Genomic DNA, 22,273 nt, shown 5'->3' on the forward strand with positions numbered 1-22,273 from the left:
TGCACTCTCCCTCCCATTGTCCCACAGGAGTGTGGGACATCCCAATAAAGAATAGAATTAATTTTTTATGATGCTGAACAGAATTGTTTCTTATGGTAGAAGTTTTATGTTTGTCCTTTTATTTTATTTTCCTTTATTTTTGTTGTTGACACTATTACAGATGTCCTCATTTCTGCACCCCACCTTTGCTTGCCTCCACCCAGCCTCTGCTCCTTCCCTCTGGCCATAACCACACTGTTGTCTGTGTCTATGGATTATGCATATACGTCCCTTGGCTAACCCCTTCACTTTTTTTGGATGGACATATAGTGACAGAGATAGATATATCACCCCACACATTGCCAACATTGAATTACAACACTTCCAATTTATTCATTCAACATACAGAGAATGTCCTTTAATTAATTTACCACATTACTCTACTTCTGTGCCCAATGCCTGTAGACTTTGAAATGAGGAGTTGCCATCCCTAAACCCTCCAGCTAAGGTTACAGGGTGAAGGTGCCAGGGAATACTTGCATGGTTCATGACATCACTGACCAACATCTCCTTGGCAAGGATCAAAGCAACTGAATGCTGAAATTATGGATGATCTTTTTTTGCCTCTTTCTACTACCTCTTTTTAAATTTTCTACTCTAAGCACATGTCATTTGAAAAGTGTTTTGTTTAGTTCCATGTATTAAAGCACATAAGTGATTTTGTAGAGAGCCTAAGTAGAAAGAGAGAAGCTAAAATTACAGAGCAATGCAATATTGGCGAGCACCTAAAAACTATAAAATTTCTATATTGCCCATGCCAGCACCCCCCATCCCTACCTTTTAAGATGCATTGCCTCATTCTCCAGAAAGTTAAAAAAAGATTAAACTGAACATCTTGCAATTATAAAACTGATCTTCCATTCCTTCACTGAAATAATACAGCAAAGCAAATAATGAGACTCTCTCTATACTGCAAAAGAAGTAATTTCTATTAAATATTACTCATATTATTAAGATTTAATGAAAGAGTCAGGAAGATACCATGAAAATCAGCTGTGTCAAGCATACCTCCACTTCTGCAACCTGCAGGAAAACAGAGGTAAAAAATGGCAAACTAGGTTTTAGAAACCAAAGGGCTTCCTTTGAAATTTTAAGGCCTTTTGGAATAAACTACCTTTTGTACTTTGTATAACTTATTTCTCTGGTACAAGTACGATTCTCTTGTGTTTTCCAATGTATAGAGTTTCAACAGCAGTTTCTGAAAGTCACAATAAAAGTTTTGAGAACTGATTTCAATCTAGTGATCCTCAGTTTTAATTATGTTTATTCCTGTGTTTATGCCACAAAACTTCACCCTTGAAGTAGTTACAGAAAAGACCTCATGTTGCATGTCACCACACCCCCTGCATAAACATGCATGCACAGACACACACACAGACACACAGACACTGCCCCTCAAATCTCCATCAGAGCAGACAGGTAGAGGAAGCAAATATCTCACTGGAAGGATCTAGAACACAAATAGTAGGACACCACCCAGAAAAGGCAGGAGTGGGCAAAGCCTGTGGACTTTCCTGACTACCCAAACATCTGCTCCCACGAGTTTATATTGTAACTTCACATATTGATCTTGGGAAATATTTATAAAAGGGAAAAAAATTTCTTCTTTTTTGAAAAAAAAGTTTTCAAAAAAAATTAGCTAAATAACACAGGCTCTAGAATTCTTCAATCTCTGAGTCCCTGCCCTGCCACTGACCCACTGTGTGTCCTGAAACAAGCTACTAAATCTCTCTGAGCAATTTAATCTGTAAATCAGAGATGATAATAGTAATCAATTCAAAGCGTCATTTTGAGAACGTAATGCCTAGTTCAAGTAAAGAGCTTCACTCAGTCCCTCACAGGAAGCACCTCTTTCTCTTAGTAGTAGTCATAGTGTTTCTTCACAGTCAAAATACAAAATTTATATCTCTAGATGACATCACACATAGACCTAAAATACCCTATTATGTTTTTCCGTTCATGTTTCTCAATATTCCCAAAACAGCAATTATATACTTGGTTGTTTCATTCTAATGTTTGAAAACTACCCATTTATCCAGGTGACATGATGAATGCTACAAGCAGAAAGGATTTGAAAAGGAATGAAGAATTTTTGCAGTGGGCTCTGGATTTGATGGGGTGCAGTGTGAAGATGAAGTTATGTTCTGGAATGGCTCTCCAAGAGATCTCACACAATCTTCTTTTTGAGACTCTACCAGGAGAGAAGTTTCAGAACCATTTTACTGAGACGAGGAGTTGGGAGCTGTTCCCCATGTGTTTTCAAGGCTCCCCTCAGGCATGGACACTGGGAGCTTCAATCAGTGTGAGGCCAGAGGACTCAAACTGTAGCCTAAATTGCATGCCACATGGCAGAGTGCAGCTTTTTCCCAGGAGCAGTGCATTGTTAGCAAGTAAAAAACATTCATAAATTCCTATCTTGAATGTGCAGAAAGCTCGTCCAGAGAAGCAAGCTCACTGTCTCACCGCACTGTTCCAGCTCTGGGTTAAGAATATACAACTTTCAGTGCTGCTGGTACAATGGTCCCAGTTCAAACCTTCAGTACCTGCCCCATTAATATTTAAAACCAGATTCAACCCATCATGGAGTGGCACCAGTAGATTGCAGTTTCATCCAGCACAATTTTTATTAGCCTTGCAATTTCTTAATGGGCTCCCCTGAGGGTTGGCTGGTAGAATCCTGCACTACCAGTCCGATTTGCTACAGGCAGCTTAATAAACATGGCATCTGCCCCATGACAATTATCATAACATCCAACCGAGGTGCAGAAGACAGAGCTAAAGGTTAACAAAACCACCACTCAGGTGGCAGGGAGGTGAGTGGGGAGAATTTTGGAAATTGTAATCTGAAGGGAAAGGCTACCGGCTGGGTCCTCGGTCCTTCTAGCCCATCCAGAACTCCCCGGAGCCAAGCAGGCAGCTTGCTGCCTCCTGCAATCAGCACATTTTACACCTCTCGTCAGTGTCACCGCTCCTGACATCTCATTATGCACCAGAGGTGGAAGTGGACAGGTACGGAACATCCGAACTTTTCCTTTTCTTATTATTTCCGTGTTGTGCCATAAAGCTGAGAGTTAATTAAGTCCTGTGGGACAGACGAGCAGTGTCTTTTTTGCTAGGTTAAATTACATTATATACAGATGCAAAAAAAAAAAAAAAGAAAGAAAGAAAGAAAAAATAATCCCTCAGCTCTTTCCTGGTTAATAGAATACGTTAGAAATATGATTCCAAACTGGAAGCTGAAGTTGATAGCTCCTTAGCATACAAGGTTTCTAATGAAGTCATATGATGAATCCACCAGGGATCTCCTGCCTTAGAGGATCTCAAAGCACTTTTAAAAACACTTTTGAAGAACTTTTTGCCTCCACTCTGAGAGAAAGTTGATTGTAGGATACTAGTCAAGCCTGTGTTATTGGTAGGAAAATTCTCTCAACCAGACTGGAGGAGCAGACTTCCTTTGGATTTATAAAATCCTAGACAGAAGAAACTTTAGGGGATGGCACAGAGAGAGTACACAAGTAGGACTCTCCCCTTAAAATAATCTAGCCCAAGCTGTCCAAAATGCCCCACAGGGAGCCAATAGGTATTAATGCATGGAAGAAAAATAAATAAGATTTTTATGACCAAAGAAGTGTAGGAAAGGCCGAGTTCAGCAGAGTAAAGCTGCACCTCTTTCTGCAGAACTCTAAGACTTTAACATGTCCCTCAATGGACAGCGTGACGCCCAGAGTGAAACTGCGGTGTCAACAGTATTTCTCATCTTAGCTGACCACAGACCCTTTTTTTCTAATGGGACATTCTGCATTACTGATCCTCTACAGGGCTCACATTGGAAAACGCTAATTTAGTCCACTGCCTCACTACAGAGGACTTGCCCATAATCACACAGCTGACTGACTAATCATGACAACCTGGGTGACAGGACCTACGTCAGCCACTCTCAGACCAGTTTCACCCTGCCTCACTCTGTAACTTACCAGGAACCCGGAACAGCAAGGAGAATCACCTATGCTTCCTGTCACTCAGTCACCTGGTGCTTCTCTTATTATACATTCCTATCCTCAACCCTTTCAGCTACAGGTTTAAGATGCCTCATCTCCTTATACTCTTGCCTCAGCATTGACTTTCATCTGCCTGTGTCTGAGCTGCAAGAGAACAGCAGCTCTGTGTGTTAGAACTAACTGGCATCAGGCCACACTTGAGCCACACTAGCATTTCGACTCTAATATGAGCTCTAAGGGATACTTCATGAGACAAAGTGGTAGCTATGAAATTTATAAAGCCTCTTAAAGCCCTACATTTCCTCCCGGATTAAATCCACACTTCGTAGTTTGACACTCAAGACCACTCAGGTTCCCCAGCCTTCATTTCCAGTTACTCCATTTCCCATTACTTTTTTTCATTTGTACACTCCAGCCAAATATAATTACTTATCTATAAACCATGTTTTCTCACCTCTGAGACTCTGCAATACTCGTCTCTTCACTAGTATACCTTTACTCCTTACCTCCCTTATCTTTATAATCCTCATAAATTCAGGCCCTGATAATATGCCACACCCCCCAGGACATTTCCAAGTGATAATTTTTCCAACCAGGAGATTTCCTGTCCTTTCCTGATTTTCCACAGTAAACTATGAATACCTTTATTATTTCATTTATTACATTTTGCTTATAGTGTAGTTATTGAGTTTTTTTAATCTCCCCTACCTAACAGTACATTCCACAAGGCAGGGGATGGATCACATTTATTGGTAAAATGAACACATCCCTTTCAAAGTTGAACACATCCCTTTCAAAGTTGAACACATAATTTTATCCAAGCCCTTCATAGCTGTAGAGTCTTCTGTCATCTCTATAAGTAACCATCTGAAAATCCCATATAGGGACTAATATAATGACTAGCACCCTGTGAGTGATCTGTAAATAATATTTGATAAGGATTAAAGGACAATAATTTCATTCCTTGTTGCAGGAGCACCATGCCCTCTCTACTGGTCATATTGCTCCATTCTTTCAATGTCTTCATAAAGTCATCAGGTAGTGTCCTTCAAACTCAGATTAATCTTTTCCAGGCAGCAGCAGAACAAAATGTATTTGCTTCTGCTTGGCTGTGCATACTTTTCCCCTCTGGGAAGGGAAGGAAGTTAAATGGCAATGCTGTCAGGTGACTGGTACTGGAACTGTGAGTCCAACAGTCAAGGGGGTTGCTTTTGACATTAATTTGTGGAGGGGCCTTGGTCAGTTGACTCTATCTACAGCACTCCATAAAAATAGGTATTCATCACACAGTGGTACTGATAGGTTTAATTAATATTTGTAAAATGTTTGGGAAGATCCATTATGAGAAACAAACACTGTAACAGACAATTTCTTTCCCTAGATTGCTCTTTTCTTTATTATTAGAGGATGGTGGTCTTGCATGGAACTGAATGATGAGCCATCCCCTTTGGGAGCTGGTACATCATAAAAACAACTACTGTCATTATGAATCAGGAAGATGCACATCACAAAAGAAATACATAACTGATTTTGAGGTCCTGCAGGCTACTGAAGGTATGTGTGTTTTATGGAGTCATTATGTTTTCTCGTCTACTTGTTCATTTGTTTGTTTGTTAAAAGCGAACACTCTACTGAATGCTAAGAGAAGTTTACCAGATCCTCTATTCCCTTTCCACTTAGCCAACTTCCTTATACAGAAAAGGTACCTTGTTTTTACCTCTGTCAAATTTCATGCATCAGCAATGACTCTCCTGTCTTAATCTATCAGAAAGAACTAGTGAGGAGGATACAGGAAGAGGCCTTAGTTTGCAGCCATAAGGAGAAAAGTGAGGCCATTCCATTGTGGTCAAGTGTTGGCTGATCCTCCCACCCCCACTCAATGTCCATTCTCTAGTTTTCCTTCATCAACAGCCCCAAGATTCTCCATCCAAGTATCACAACTCTCATATTCTTAGCCATGTACTGGGGGTATGAGTAGCTCTAATCTAAGGTTCACAGTGGACACTAATTAGCGAAAAAGAAACAGCAACGCTTATTACCCTGTGATAAGCATAGGACAGTATGGTCAAGGAACTCCGCTTGAACCAATAAGTCATGAATATCCATTTGTTGGGAGCTTCTGGGAAAGAAACTTCCTACTTTCAAGACCATGACCATAAACGACCCTTTGTTCTCATGCAATGTAAATAGGGGAATAGGTAACCTGGGAGCTGCTGACAACCATCTTGTTCCATGGAGAAAGCAGCCTCAGGTTGACTCTGACCCTGTGGAAGGAAAAGCAGAGACTTGGGAAGAGCTTTCTCATTAGTGAGCACTGAGATGCTGGAGCAAGCTATGCTTATGACTCCTGAGCTCTCATTCTGTAAGTACCTTTACATTTAAGTCCATATGAACTGTGTTTTTCCCCTTGTGATTGAAGGATTTTCATAACACAATTTTTAGAAGGTAAAATTTGAAGAGAGAAATGAAACATCATGAGTGCATGAACAAATATACATTATTCAGAGCTATAGATATAGATATAGACTATAAGCATAAATATATGATTCATTTAAACAAATTTTCTTTATGCATATGTTCCTGGGTGACCCTTAGAAAATAAAGAGTTAGCCTAGGCAGAAAGGCCAGGAATAGCCATGTCTCCCCACAAACTCTCACAGTATGCAACAACACTGCAAAAGATGGCAATTAATTTCCTAACACTAGGAAATTCTACAGAGGATCTATAGGACTTAGTGACTGTAGGTGAGAATGGAAGACCTTCCACACCACCAATGAGAGTGGAAGAAAGTAGGAAACCAGAGTTTGAAATGAGGCTGATTTTACCCCCACAAAATCCCATCAATCCATAATTTCTGCTTCATGGCCTCATCTCATAGTCCAGCTTGTCATACCTGCCACCAAGAACATACACCAGGTCATGATTGCATGTGGACTCACAGGCAAGAATTAAAGACACTATGCATAATTCAGTGGATTAGCCACAAAACTAAAGGTTAAAGATGTATCATTAGTCACTACATAGATTACCACTATCACTATCTATCACAGGTTATGTACAATAACAAACAACCTGAATTCTTCATGGCCACAACACAATCAAGGTTTAGTTCTTGCTCATACAAAGTCCACCACGAATGTCAGTAATTCTCAAGATATAGCAATGGTCCTCTATAAGTTTAACCCATGTTCTGGGCCACTTAGTCATCACGGAATAGGAAAAGAGAGGGCAGGAGAGTTAAGCCCTTGACATAAAATGCTTCTACTTATATTCTCAGCAAGTCATATGGCCCACAACTTCAAAAGGGTGGAAAAGTGCAAAGCTTTTTTTGTGCTCAAAATAGACAAGAACTGGATACTGGAGATAGCTATCACAGAGGGGACTAACTGCAGAACATTCTCTTAGTTCCTAGAAATCAGTTAAATATCCATTAAACTTAGGAAACCAAGCACTCAATTGGAAGTAAGAAAATACTTCAAAATGATTCCTTCTGTGCTATAGCTGCATCTCCCATCAAGATGAGAACCCAAGAAAACAAGCACAGTGATTATCATACCTTAGAAAAGCTAGAGATTCCTTTGACAAATCAAAGAAACCAAAACATGCCGTTCCTATTTTTTTGGTTTTGTTTTTGTTTACTTTCTTACATTTCCTTTCTTCTTTAGAAAGAATGCATTTCCTACATTTTGGGGTAGCTGAGATGATCTCTTGGTACATGTTTTATGAAAAGGCTTCCCTTATCCACACATCCTTCCCTTGACTTGCATTTATGTTGGTTGCATACAAAAAAAGTAGTCAGGTGCCTTGAACTGTTGTTGAGGTAGACATTCCTCTGTCAGCACTCTGCCAGAGGCCTGCCATCAGCTAACTTTAGTTAAGGACAAGGGGCCAGAAGAGATCCTGCCTAACCAAACTTTGGTCAAAACAATCCAGGAAGACAGCAGAAAGACAGTTAACTAAATGAGCCATCATGCAGAGTAGGATTAATATATCCTTCCTTGATCTGCCCAATGTTACTAGTTTCACACCCTCAAAGCTGGGATGAACCAGTAAGAAAAGAAGCAGGAATACTGAAAACTATGCAGGAAAGCCTATGCTTGAGTCAACCATTTTACAGACTTGGTAATAAGCGAACATCAGTCTACCCATGCAAGTCATATTACCCTAAGGAGAATCTCCATTTCTGAGTAATGGTTTTTATCAAAAACCAATTCTCTTAATTCTACCCAACACCTCTGCTTCTCTACTTCTCATTCCCCTTTCCTTCTCCTTTAAAACAACCCCCTGAGAAAGGGAGTTCCTTGTCACTGAGCTGAATGTTCAATTTGATGAAGTCAATTTCCATAACCCCATCAGTGTTTGGAGCAACCACGTCTTTCTTCATCTAAAATGAGATGTTCCTCCTTATTCACTTTTACACAAATTTCTTCACCTCAGGGGTCCAGCCACTACTGCAGGTAACTAGTCAAGGCTTTCTCAAGCTTCTCTCACAAAGATGTACATTTATAAGCAATACTGAGGCTCCTTGAAGAAAAAGAAGACTTCAGCCTAGTGGCACTAACAACGAGGACCTTGGAAAGGAAGATGCATGGCTGAGAAAACAAGATTTAAAAGAGGGCACCACTGGGAAGAAAACCCAAGCTTTCCAAATTAACTAACTTGTCTATTATATTTCAAGATCAAGATGGTCATTTGCTGTTTCAAACATAAATGCTATATGTATTTGGCTCAAAGATACTAGTATTTCATAGCTTTAGCACAGTGAAAAATCCCTAACATGCCTAGTGGGAAACCATATATCCAAACACTTATGAAACTCATATGGCTCTTCCCAACATGAATACTATCACACCATTGCCATCACACACACACACGCACACACAGTAGAACTATACCTAATTTCTGAATCCATTTAGCAACTACCTGAGACCCCTCATGCCTGGGAAGGGAGCCTGTTCACATCTAGGTGCTCTTAATTCTCCATCAAGTATCGAGGAAGTGGTGATTCACTATAATGTCTCCAGGAAAGGAATTAATGGACCTCTGAAAAGCAAGCTTTTTCTCACATAAACAATTAAGTATATTGATAGTGAACATATTCATACATCACAGTTCCCATATTCCATTACCAGGATTTTCATAAAATCCTTCCATGTCACTGATGGAGAAACTGAGACATGAGATTACAAAAGTTGATTGTCCAAAGTCACCAAGGAGCCAGCAAATGAACTAACTTGAACATTTCTAGTTCTTCATTCACCAAGCCTCATTATCCCTATAGAATCAAAAGAAGCCTAATATGGTTCTACCACCCAAAGCAATTTCACAGCACTCATGTCTATCTGCAGGCTAGCTAAAGTCTTGTACTTGGGTAGACTCAGAAAAAATCTGATCATTACATTCCCACAATCAGACTGAAATAGCACCCATGTATTTTTGAATATTAACTTTCACTGAAAAAAAATCCACTCGGTATTTATTTACACCAGAATAGCTTCAATATACGAAGCTGTACTTTGGAAGGAAATAATTATGTCCTAGGCCAGTGGGACTGCCATCTGCCTGTCCCAGGGCTAATCAGCTCAGTTTTTCACTGACAACAGAAACTATTGTTCTAAGTTAAAAAATTAAGAGCAGTTTACCTGAGGTGACTCAGACTCATATATAGTAATGTAATGATCACTCAGTAATAAGAACCTTTTTTTGGCCAAACATGACAAAGAGTCTTCGAAACCATATCCTTGTTTGCTGGTGATACTTTGGTGTGAGGGGAACAGGCTGATGTGAGTCATTTAACACAAAGAATCCCTGAGAAACAGAGAGGCATAATTAATTTATTCAGATGAATTTAAGTCTGTATTCAAGCTAAATATTTCCTGTACTTCCTCTTTTTAAATACATAGAAGTATAGAACATTTTGGATTCAAAAGCGGCAAAGCCTTGACACAACACATTCCAGTTGTGATAACACCACAATCCAACAATGCCAAAAATTTCAACATCTTAACTCTGAATAAAAGTTTGCAGAGCTCTTGCACATTTATTATATTTCCTAATTGTATAATCCTAAAATTATATAATAAATAGAAAAATCAGTCTCAAATTCAGCTTTATTCCAGAGCACCACTTCATAACTACTATGTCATAATGCCTTTGTTGAACTTTTGGGTTCCCACTACTAAACACTTTTATATGTATTGTCTTCCTCTTTCCCAAAGCTGGAAGTTGGGTAGTACTAACCTTAATCAACAGAAAGATTAAATGGCTTGCCACACACTTGAAGTCAGGCAAGGGACATTGCTAGAACTACAAGTCAGGCCTCAGGAGTCCTAGCCACCATGTGCCTGCTACCTGGCCACCATGTGCCTGCTACCTGCCTACTTATCCTATGGAGGTGAAGTCCCTTTTAGATATGAAACCACCTGCCTTCTCAACTCCCCCTGCCCTCACAGTAGGTAACAGGTATATGTTAGGAGTTTCAATTCACACAGGAAGTCAAAGCACAGGGACTCAGTAAGTTTCCTCCAGGTCACAGGGCAATGGCTGAGTTCTACATGATAGGTCCCTGGCCTAGCAATCAATTGAGCCCTGCTTTCAACAGCACCTCTTGCACAGGCATGCCACCTGGAGATACACACGGAGCAGAAGAGGGGGTTTAAAGGGAAGGAAAGGAAAGAGGGAGAGAAGAAAAGAAAAGGAAAGGGAGGGAAGGAAAGAGGAGAGGGGACCAAGGAAGTGGAACAGAAGGGGGAAAGAAAAACAGGAGAAGAAAGTGGGGAAAAGAGGGAAGAAAAACCAAAAGAGGGTAGAGGAGGACAGGGGAGGGAAGGGGAGGGGAGGGGAGGGGAGGGGAGGGGAGGTGGGAAGGGAGAGAAAAACTGTTTTTAGATTTCAGTAATAGGAAGAACAAAATCAATTAGCAACTGGAAAGTAGTTTCAAATTAGCCTCTAACTAGCTATACACACTATAAAGACAATGTAAAATTCCTCATATCACTGTATTGCACCAATTTTCTAGGAGAATGTCCTTAAACAAAAAGCAGGGATTAAATTGAAGTAAGCAATGTGGTTCTGCTTTTTTTAACCATAATTCAGGCACTGGGGAGACAAAGTGAATTTAAAAGTATAAATAATACTGAAATAAATGGTGATGATTTAACCAGCTAACATTGGCATTATCTGAAAGCTATTGCGTAGTCATAAAAAAATGAATGGGTTGAGAGACCTGTGGAGTCTCCTGCTTGTCAAATCAGGTAACACTCTGTGGTAGACTTAAGTTCAAGGTGCTTTAATCAAAGCACCTTGAACATAAGACACCATCCCTAGCACTAATGATAGTGGGTATGAATTTGAGGACGGGCTTCCCAACCACGATATTTACCTACATCCTTCCTTTCTTTTCCTACTTGATCTCTACGAGCTGCCTGCATTTACTTGCCACTCAATTACTTCCCAACCCCACATCTGGTTTTCCTCCTCACTAGTGCTGTCCTGAGCACCTCCTGGTCTAATGTCACTGAGCACCTCCTGGTCGCAGCCCTTCGGCTAGGCCTCATTACACCTTCCTTCCATCTCTCCACTGCCCTGGGTTCCAGGACACTGCACCAAGTTTGCAAACATACTTTTAGCAGTAGAACCCTTCTTTCAAACAAGATTTTACTTACAACTCCTATTTATTACTATAGCTTTAGAGTAAAACTTTAAATTAGTCTTTAAATTTTGTCCTTTTTCAAGGTAGCTTTGGCTATTTGTGGCATTTTTATATATTTTAATCCACCTGGAAATATTTTACCCAAAACAAATAAACAAACAAAAAACCTGTTGTTTTTTTTAATTGCATTGACTCCAAATATTAATGTAGAATTTACATCTTAACTGGAGAAACTGACATCTTAACATTATTGAGAACCCCAGTAATGGATCTCCTGATGTTGCCTCTGATTTGGATTTATTAAACTTTTAGATCTGTGGGTTTGTAGTTTTCATCAAATTTGGAATAAGTTTAGGCATTTTTACTAGACGTTTTTCTCTTCCTTCTACCTCCACATCCTCTTCCATACCTCCTGCCCCCAGGAGCGGCCCTGAACTCCACTCACTGTGACTGCTTCTGGAATATTCCAAGCTGCATTGGGAATAGTGCTCCCAGAAAGAAAGCCAGTCTCCTTATGTGTGCCCCTTCTTTCAAGGATCACAGGCTTATGCTATCTGTTTTCTAATGCCTGAAGTATATTTTGACTAGCTTTATAGTTGTGTATTGCAGGAGGATATGTAAAACTTGTACTGTCTCATGAGCAAAACCAAAAGTCTGTTCATTCACACTTAATAGTAATGTAGTAAAAATCTAAATGGACCACCAAAGTGGGACTTCATGAGGCTTACAAATGTCAAAATCTCTGGGTCTTTGTTCTGGTTAATTTCTCCAGAAAAGTATCCTCCAGGCTCCTTTCTGGAAGGAGTAGATGTTGAGTTGCTAGGATTCTAGAGCTAAGCAGAGGAAAAATTTCAGTGGGGTTGGGGTAGACTGATCACTCTTTAAAGAGTAAGCAGTTACTTACATTCATCCTCTTGATTTCAAGGTATTCTTCATTCCTTTCTCCCCTGTGCTTGGTATCAGGCACCTGATTAATAGCTCGCTAATTCAATTTGTACAGAAATTGTGCCTCCACTTCTTTGGAGGGAGGAGTAGGAATAGATGACTGACTGGGGCCGCCAGGAACAGTGTCCGTCCAGGGGCTCTGGCTACTTTTTACTGAGGATTTCAAACAACCCCGACCTTTAGCACGCTGCCTGATGAGCATGTCCTGGTACCTAAATGTCTCTAAATTTGAAGATTTTCCAGCATTCTGTGGGGCCAGTCATCTTGATTTTTATCTAAATTTCCCTTCACAGGAACTTAATTTTTATTTTTATCCACCCTATTAATTCATTTAGCATTCTCTCATTTACTTTGCATCTTCACATATTTGCATTTATATTATAAATATCTCCTCATTTTACACAAGAGTGGGTTTACACCTCTGTTTCTTGTTCTTTATTATACCTACTTGCAACAGGAGGCTCCTACCTCTGTTTGGGTAAGAATCCAATCTTAATTATAGTACGTGTCACAGTCACATATTCAATAATTCTGACTCTATTTCTGCTCTTTTTCAGGTTCTTTATTCATTACTGTTTCTTGTATCCCATTTCATCTTTGTTCTTGGATTCATTTCACAGCTTTCAAGAGAACATCATTCTTCAGAGAGTGCACAAGGGAGATAAGCTTTCTGAAACTTTCCATCAAAAGACTATTGGATAAAAAGGAAGTGGTACATCTACACAATGAAATATTACTCAGCCATAAAAATGAATGAAATCCTACCATTTGTGACAACATGAATGGACTAGAGGGTACTACGCTAAGTTAAATGAGTCAGACAGAGAAAGACAGGTACCATATGAGTTTAATTGTATGTGGAATCTAAAAAAAAAGTAAAAATAAACAAACAGAAACCAACTCATACAGAGAACAAACTGGTGGTTGCCAAATGGAAGGCCAGGGGTCCAGAGGACTGGGGGAAAAGGGAGAAGGGATTAAGAAGTACAAATTGACAACTGAAAAATAGTCATGGGGATGTACAGGATGGGAAAACTAGGTGTGCAGTTATGAGGACACAAAACACAGACTTTATTCTTGTATTATCATTTATTAATTATTTTATTATTTCCCATATGAACAACTATAAACCTACTTTTACCTGCCTCTGTGAAGTGCAGCATAGGGAAAAGAGACAGTAATATTGTAATAACTGTGTATGGTGCCAGGTGGGTATGAGACTTATTGGAGGATCTGTTTGTAAAGTTATATAAATATCTAACCACTATGTTATATACTTGAAACTAATAGAATATTTAATGTCAACTGTAATTGAAAATTTAAAAAATAAATAAATAAAAGTAAAGATAAGAAGACAACAAACTTTCTGAATTGTGTACAGTGTATATGTTTTTATTTCCTTACTCCAAATCATACTTGACTGAGTATAGGGTTCTAGGTTTTAAATTACCTCCGGGGTAAGCTGCATTGTTTCAGACTTTTTCCCCACTGATGGGGCAGACCAGATGCCTAGGGAAACTTCCTCACATTCCCACCACTGAGGTTGTTGGGTAAAACATTTGGGTGGGTAGAATGAAAGGAAATGTCTTTGGAGACAGAAGTGAGGACATCATTGCTTTCCCAATGCTTTCTTCCTTCCCTGGGTCTGTCCTGCTGTCCAGAGCCACCTTGAGGTTTGGCTGAGTTTAACATTAACCCAACATCCACAATGGACCGAACCCATCTGCTGTTCCCAAAACAAAATCAGCCCTATTTGTTTTATGAGCCATTCTTCAGATTTCATCTTGAGGGCTACACATCACAGAAATGGAAGAAAAGAAAGGGAGGGAGAGTAGGAGGGGAAATGTCACCCTAGCAGTTCCCCAAACAATTCTTTCATTAATAACCCTGTCATCTGCCCTATGTAGCTCTTCAGCTTGGAATTTCTCCCAGAGCTCCATTGAAAAGTATAGCAGTATTCTTTATATCAGCTTCTCTAGACTTGTTCTGCATTGTATTTATTCTACTAGAGTTTCTCTACCCATCCAACCCATCTATTTTTCCTTCAAATCCCTCAAAATACCTGGTTATCTTATTACACCTTATTCTGTTTTCCAGCACTCTTTTAGATTTTCTTTTTCTTTTCTGAATATCTCTTTTTCTTGTCTCAAAGTATCACAGTGTATACATAGTACACTGAGTATACATAGTATAATCGAAGTCTTCTGAAGAAAAGAAAAATGGATGTCAAACAAAAAGATGACCATGATGTATTCATTCATTTATAAATCCATTCATCCATTTAAAATTTTTCTTGAAATCTGCTGTGTACTAGACATAGTTCTAAGCATTGAGAAATAGCAAGTATTCCTTTTTTCAAGGAGTTTATGTGCTCGAGCACCATTATTTTTTTTTTAAAAAAAATGCAAGTTGAAGAATGACATAAATAACACACTAACATCTTCATGTGCAAATGGAAGTGTGTATACCTGTGTGTGTGCATGTCTCCTTTCAGACATAATTTCCAGGGGGTGGGACTGGAGAACAGTACATCAGAAGGCTTGTTTTAACTGCTTGTATTTGTGTTTCATTGATCATCAGCACAATTGATTCAGGCTCTGTTCCAGACACTTGGGATATACCAGTGAACAAAGCAGGCAAACATTTCTGCCTTTTTGGAGATCATATAATAGCAAGCAAAGTCAGATACTAAATAATAACCATAATAAATTAGGACCTTGTCTAGTACATTATCAGGTGCTAAGGACTATGGAAAAAGAGAATTAAAAATTTGCATCTGTGGAGTGAAAAGGGCTTGGTTGCCATTTTAAATAAGGTGGTAAGAGTAGACTTTATTGAGAAAGTAACATTTCAGCAAAAACTTAAAGTGGGAATCACATGGAAAAGGAGGAGAAAGAGTATTCTAAGCAGAAGAAAGAACAAATGCAAAGGTTTGGTTGAGGGAGCAAGCCTGGCATGTTCCAGGGCCAGCAAGGAGGCAGTGGGCCTGGAACATAGTAGGTGAAGGAGGTAGAGTGAGAAGTAAAGCTGGAGAGAAGCTGAAGGAAAGGAGTTGGAAAGCCCCTACAAAGAGGATTTGGAAGCCCCTGGAAACTTTTTGAGAAGAGTGGAATTATCTGACATATCTTGAAATGGTTGTTGGGCTTCCTCAGAATCAACTGAAGGGAGGTAAGGGTGGGAGCAGGGGTTTCCTTCCTTGGGTTTCCCAAAGCACCCCAACCCAGGCACCAGATCCATGTGACTCACACACACCCGTGATCATGCAGTGACTCCTCAAGGATGACTTGTTACTTGATGAATTAAAGGACCAAACACCTAACCTGCCATCACAATCAAATCCAGCCTATCTTCCCAAATCTACAACTCACTTGTCCCCATGTTCTTTGCACTATTCCTATGGGCTTTTGTGTCAGTGTCTTGTATGAACTGACTCCTCCACCAGGAGTCCCTTTCTTCTGCACCTCCTGAATGCCTGAACCCTGCTCATTCTTCATAGCATGATACAACCTCCTACTTCAGCTGACTTTGGTCCACTGTCCAATTTGAATGTAACCTTTCCTATCTCTGACTCCCTGCTCTAAGACAGGGGAAGAGCATGGTATGAGCAACATTTCCCAAAGTGAGGGCAGAAGAATAGACACCAGCCCCAGGAGAGATTCTGGGAATCAAGGGTTCCACCGACAAACACATTTGGGTAATGCTCCACATCACAACCCTCCCTTAGAAATTCATATTATGTAGCATATATTGAATGTCCTCAAAAGTCCTTTGGTAAAAAAAATTTATAACTTTCTTTAACCCAGCTTTCACCAGATGTATTTGACTCTGGAACCCTTTTTATCACAGAATAATTGCTACTATTCCATGAAACTACTGTTCCAAGGTTCTCACATAATACTTGGAGCTGGAGACCTGAGTTCTAGTTTGGATTAAGCACCTGTCAGACCCAGTTTTCCCCAGGCCCAGGCCCACATTAGACAGTCATGCCTGCAGGCCCAAGCAGGAAAACCAGACATCCTCAGATCTATGGGGTAACAAGACATCCCCCAAATGGAGTCTCCTAGACACTGACACTAGCCTAGTAGGTTTTGACAGACATGGCCCTCTGGTTCCTACAGATAAAATGGTTTACTTCCCCCACAATGCTTAGGGCCACATGGGTTATGATGTCAAATGACCAGCTGTGACCTCTCCAGTGAGGGGACTTATCAACGTCTCATCCACCTGTGATGAACTTTTTCTATGTGTCCCTCTTTGAAGCTTACCTACTTGCACACATGGCCTTTCTTCCTTCCTATCCCCTAAAAGTGGGGTCTCCTTCCATGGTATTTTTTATCTCCTTCAGAGCAAGCATGGCAGAGGACTTCAGACATGGTTGGAACTCAATAAATACATACTGCACAAATATTTAAGGATGAATGAGGCATTTAAGCCTCAAAAATTCAAAATTAGTCTTGGAGAACATGAAAAATTAGATAAGATCTAAGAAGTGAAGTGATGTGGTCAAAACAGCAAGTATTACAGAGAAATAATTCTTATCACTTACTAGAACTTTTACTAGCAAACCAGCACTGCCAATAATGGCTAACATTAGACATTTAAACTGTGTTATGTGCAATTCTCAGTGGCTCACGTGTTAGAATCCTCACACTAACCCTATTAAGGTGGGTACTATTCTTACCCCACTTTACAGATGAGAAAACTAAAGCACAGAGAGGTAAAGTAACTTACCTGAAGTCCCTCAGATCGAGAGTGATATATTCAAACCCCAGCAGTCTCATTCCAAAGCCCACAATCAACCACTGTGCAACACTTCTCCTCCTCCCTTTCACCGGCATTTGCTCACACAAGCATCTCAACAACTTCGGGGTTTGAGCCATGTGGAAACTGAGACCCCACATGGCTTAAAGACTACTCATTGTCCCACAGCTCATCTTTAGCCCACAGCTCTCTTTCCACAATACAACACTGGCTCAGCGGCCCCCCTCACTACGATTAACCTTGGAGACTTCCCTGACAGCCAACTGCCAAGAAAGGGGCACAGGGGTGAAGTGGAAGCTGCAGTTAGGGGACTATCATGCCAGAGATGAAGAATTAAAATTGGCAATGCATTGAAAGGAAGAGATGCATTCAGGGGAGGGGTGGACATAAGGAAGCACTGACAGCACTGTGCAACCACCTGACAGGAAGATAAAGGGGCATGAGAAGCCTGGGGAGGCGATAAAATGGACAGAGAGACTCCAAAGGGATGGGAAGGTAGACAGGAAATAGTTCAGGAAAGACAGAAAAATCATCTTACCTGTAATTGCATACATTTTCAGCATCTGTCCAAAAGCTATAGAAAATTACGCCTTATGAACTCAAGAAGTATAGTGTGGAATTGGGAAGGTCTAAGAAGGAGCTTTCACAAGAGAATTTGGTATAATGTGTAGCACATAATAGGCACTCAATAAATGTTTGTTCCAAATAAAAGAGACAAAAAGAGAAAAATATGAGAATTGCTTTCATAAAGAGAAAGGCACCTAAGGGAGTAGGGGCTCAAGAAATATTATTTTCTATGTGTGTGCCGAGAGATGCCAGGAGAGCTGTGAAAGATGATCTGAGGTATTTTCAAAGAGCCCTTAGCCTCTGATTCCAGTTCATGAGAGTCCCTGGGGAGGCTATGGAAGCTCTCGCTGGGGGCTTTTGAGAACATGTCTTAGAGAGCCACTTGGAGGGGGTGGTTTAGATGATTTCAAAATGAATGAACTGAGGTAGAGAAGACAGACCAAATGACCCAGCAGATTTTTCAGTTTTTATTTTCATGTAATGTCCTCAGAAACTGAAGTTTCCACTCCACTCTCCATGGAAGAGAGATGAACCGGATGGACCAGCAGACATCGCCATCTGACCAACTGAGGATGGCTGAGCGATTTGGAAACCTTCCAGGAGCGCTTGGTTAAATTGTAGGCCATTTATTTCATGAAGAAATAAACCACAGAAAGCCCCTTTTAAACATGTACGCAGAAAGCAGGACAAAATGCTGAGATTATCTGTTCAGGATTTGTTTTAAAAGAGCCCAGGCAGCACTCATTTATTTTTGAGAAAATATATGATTAACTATAGTTAACTGTGAATTCAGATGTTGTGCATTAGACCAGCTCCTCAAAGTTTGAGAGCATTTAATATTATATATCGCTGCCATTTGGACTAAATTGTTTTTTTAATGTACACAATATTACAAATTTAATTTGAGCTGTTTGAATCAGTCTGTAAAAAAGATTTGATTATACCTGAGTGTTCTGGCCCCGGCTTTTCCGTATCTCAGTAATCTTGGCGGTAATTGGCTGATTAGGCGTCTCACACTCCATCTTTGCCTCAGTTTCCATGGTAATGTTACAGGAGCTATTATAGATGAGAACTTCATCTCTTTCCACTTTAGGGCTGAAACAAGAGGGGAGGTTAAATGGGGTGTCATCAATCTTAATGAAATGCAATTATTTTTACTCTTATTAATCATTGCAAGCCATTAGCTTGTGGCAACTACAGGCCACCATTTGTCAAATTTTGCAAATTTCTGTAATTTTGTTTCCATTCTTTTATTGTTTATTTGTTTTCCCTTTATCTGCACACCCTGCAATGAAAATGCACATGGTAAATATCTTTCACTGAGGCCTTTCTCTTTTCCAAACCTATTAGGAACATTAGCAAAAGCTTCTCCAAGCCCAACTTAACAAACAATGAGCAAACAATACTTCCAGTTCCAAATGGAAGCAAATGTTAGGATGGGGTTTCTTTTCTTTTTCTTTTCCCCTTTCCTTTTCCTGTTCTTACTCACACTTAGTGTTGGGGGAGAGAATTGCCTGAATCCCCCCAGGGCAGATGGAGAAATTGGAAAACCCACACAACTGGCTAACTGGTCCCTAATTCCAACTGTGAAAAAATGAGCTCATTTAAGCTTTCAATTCCCTCTCCCCAGCTGATGGCAATGAGGCTCTGTTGCTAGCAGTGGAACATTAACTTAGTAAATTAATTAAACTTACTTAACAGCCCAGACTAAGGAGATTCGATATATGTGCCAGTTATACTACCAGCCACTCGCTTTAAAAGTCCTCTTGCTTTAAGGAGAGAAGCCAGACTGCATTTAAAATGAAAAACAGCATTACGGGAAGTCTAAAACCATGCAGTCCAGGGGAGATGAGAGCATGGATATCACAGGGTAATGTCCCCAACAGGTGTGATATTTATTCAACAATAATCCTGGCTTTAGGCATTGTTGCAACTAACTCAAAGATTATTAATGCAGATATTTTAAACTGTTCAACAATTTCATAGTATGATCTCATTTCAGCCTGTAAAGCAGGTAAAGGTGTAAAAAATATAACCCAAGATGATCAGGGGATTTGCATAAAGTCAAACAAAATTACAGCAGGTCTGAGATTAGAACCCAGGTGTCCTGTCTCCTACAGCAGTATTCTCAGGTTTTGAGACGCAGACTGAACATCAGCCAGGTAACGGAGCCCATAGGAAGGCCAGGAAGAGTGGTAGAGAGGCTGAAAGGTTACTGCTTGAGAAACTAAATCATGTTGAACTAGAGCATCGTTTTTCAAATCAGTGTGAAAGTGGTTGCTCCTGCAATATGCTAAAAATAATGAGCAGTATAACTCCCATGTCCACGTAATCTTCTTTTCTTCCTGCCAAAATATTCCTAGATCCATATCCACCCAAGACATGACTTTCATGCCCATTCTCCTCTAGACCTGCTGTAGGTTGTCTGTATGTTAATACCACGGGGCCAGGACTAACACACATGGTTTGGGTCGACTGTTGGGGCTGGGGTCTCCCTTCATCTGAGACCTCCATCTCACAGCACCTAACTCTGTGTTGGTTTGGTAGCCCCTGCACCCAAATGAACATGGTGGTCTCAGAGCCACAGTTGCTTGAGGATTTCACCACACTGTATTTGTTTACCTGATTTTCTGAGAAACATTAGCATACAGAGGTTAAGCTTGGCGGCAGACCAGCTAGATATGAGTTTCCAAGCAAATATTTACCATCCATATGACACATGAAGACACGACCCTCTAAGCTTTGATTTCCATGTTTATAAAATAGAGTACTAATTATCAAGTGCCTATTTTACAAAAGTGTTGAGGGAGTGGAGCAAAATGATGCCTACAGAATGGTTTACATGGAATCTGGCGTACATTAAATGTCAGAGGAGGCAGCTCTTACTGTAGAGTTTGGCGGTACTGGTGTTGGTAGAATTATTGTTAAAATGTAAATGAGTGAATTTACATTCATTATCGTTGCATGTCACCTCACTTATGTGGACCCATTGCTCAAATACACTTTGAATCTGGAGCCCATAATGTAGCTAAATCCATTTAGCTGAGCCATCATCCAGGGGGCAGACAAAGCCACAGGGTAAAACTACAGCACCGGCTCCTGTAGTGTCGGTTGCACTCAAAGATTCAGAAGAAAAAAAAAGTAATTTTACTTTTAAATTAAAATGTAATGTAATATTTAGATGAATATGGAAATGGGGTAGAATAGAATAAAAATTCACACAGACTGTTCAAAGGAAACACCTAACTTCGAACCAACTGATGCTGTATCAGGCCACCTTGCACTTTAGGGCTAGAACTTCTTTTTTGCAACTGCGTAGGGAAGCTATCTGAAAGAGTTTGAGAGGCAATGAAGCTGGTTTACCGCCCATCATATTCCTTGTGAATTGATTCCCAGGTAGCTACTTCCATTCATGAAGGCTCACAAACCATCTGATATATGAAGCATTCTAGAAATTTGTCAGGAATAATACCGGCTTAGTTGTCTACATTTCCAGAATTCCTCTTTTTCCCTCTTTAGACAAATACAAGAATATATGCCCATCAGCTCTCTCTGTTGTGTGCCCTTCTCTCATACCGATTACCAATCATATGAGCAAGGTTTTTATACTTAGTATAGGAATGACGTGGGGCACCAACATGAACTCAAAGAAAGGAGTGACCAACTTCCTTTACAACGTTTCTTGATCTTGGGCTTCCACCCTTCCTCCAGTGAGCTTTCCTCTGCTCATTCTAGGCTCTTTGTCCACAATGGTTCCAGTAAAAAGGGGTGCGGCACTTCCTCCTTCCATTTGCCTGTAGCAATGCACTGTCTTCCCTAAATAATGTTCTGTTTGCTCCAGAGGAGTTAAAACCTTCATCTGTTAGCTTAGACTTTTTTACAAGCTTTAGCTCATATTTTTTTGTGTTTATTCCTGATTATCTCACTAGAGATTTCTTTCATTAAAAAGCCATCATCAAAATTAGCAGAAACTCCAGGATATCAAAAATAGCCTATCATCTACAAAATTTCTAAGTTTCTTAATAGCTACTATTCAGTGTTTTCTTCCACAATAATCTATGAATTTAGTACTGCAGTTGACAAGATTTATGTACAAATATAAACATACAGATATAGAGAAATAGGTGGACATAGATGATATAGACTACATATACACATGCATGCACATGAATGTTTATTGTGAGGGAACGTGGTAAACATTTTTGGTCCAAGTGATAGCAAACAGAGTTCTAGAACCTGTTTCCTGACCACTCTTCTGTTGTTATTTCAGTTGGTCTGATCAGATCCAAAAGTAAGCCAGTTATCTTCTCA

At 40.0% G+C, this 22,273-nt stretch overlaps 1 protein-coding gene across 7 annotated transcripts in view; it reads right to left on the bottom strand.

The window, feature by feature from the left end:
- PKHD1 (PKHD1 ciliary IPT domain containing fibrocystin/polyductin) overlaps positions 1–22,273 on the bottom strand; it is a 450,367-nt gene that overhangs the window by 349,177 nt on the left and 78,917 nt on the right. For all 7 annotated transcript variants that reach the window (XM_045843325.1, XM_045843324.1, XM_045843319.1 and 4 more), the window contains one exon: positions 18,907–19,057. In XM_045843325.1, coding sequence (XP_045699281.1) covers positions 18,907–19,057 — 151 coding nt within the window. The remainder of the gene's footprint in view (positions 1–18,906; positions 19,058–22,273) is intronic.

Source organism: Phyllostomus hastatus, unplaced genomic scaffold (genome assembly GCF_019186645.2).
Source record: "Phyllostomus hastatus isolate PE091 unplaced genomic scaffold, TTU_PhHast_1.1 phas_contig_40, whole genome shotgun sequence".
Taxonomy (NCBI): domain Eukaryota; kingdom Metazoa; phylum Chordata; class Mammalia; order Chiroptera; family Phyllostomidae; genus Phyllostomus; species Phyllostomus hastatus.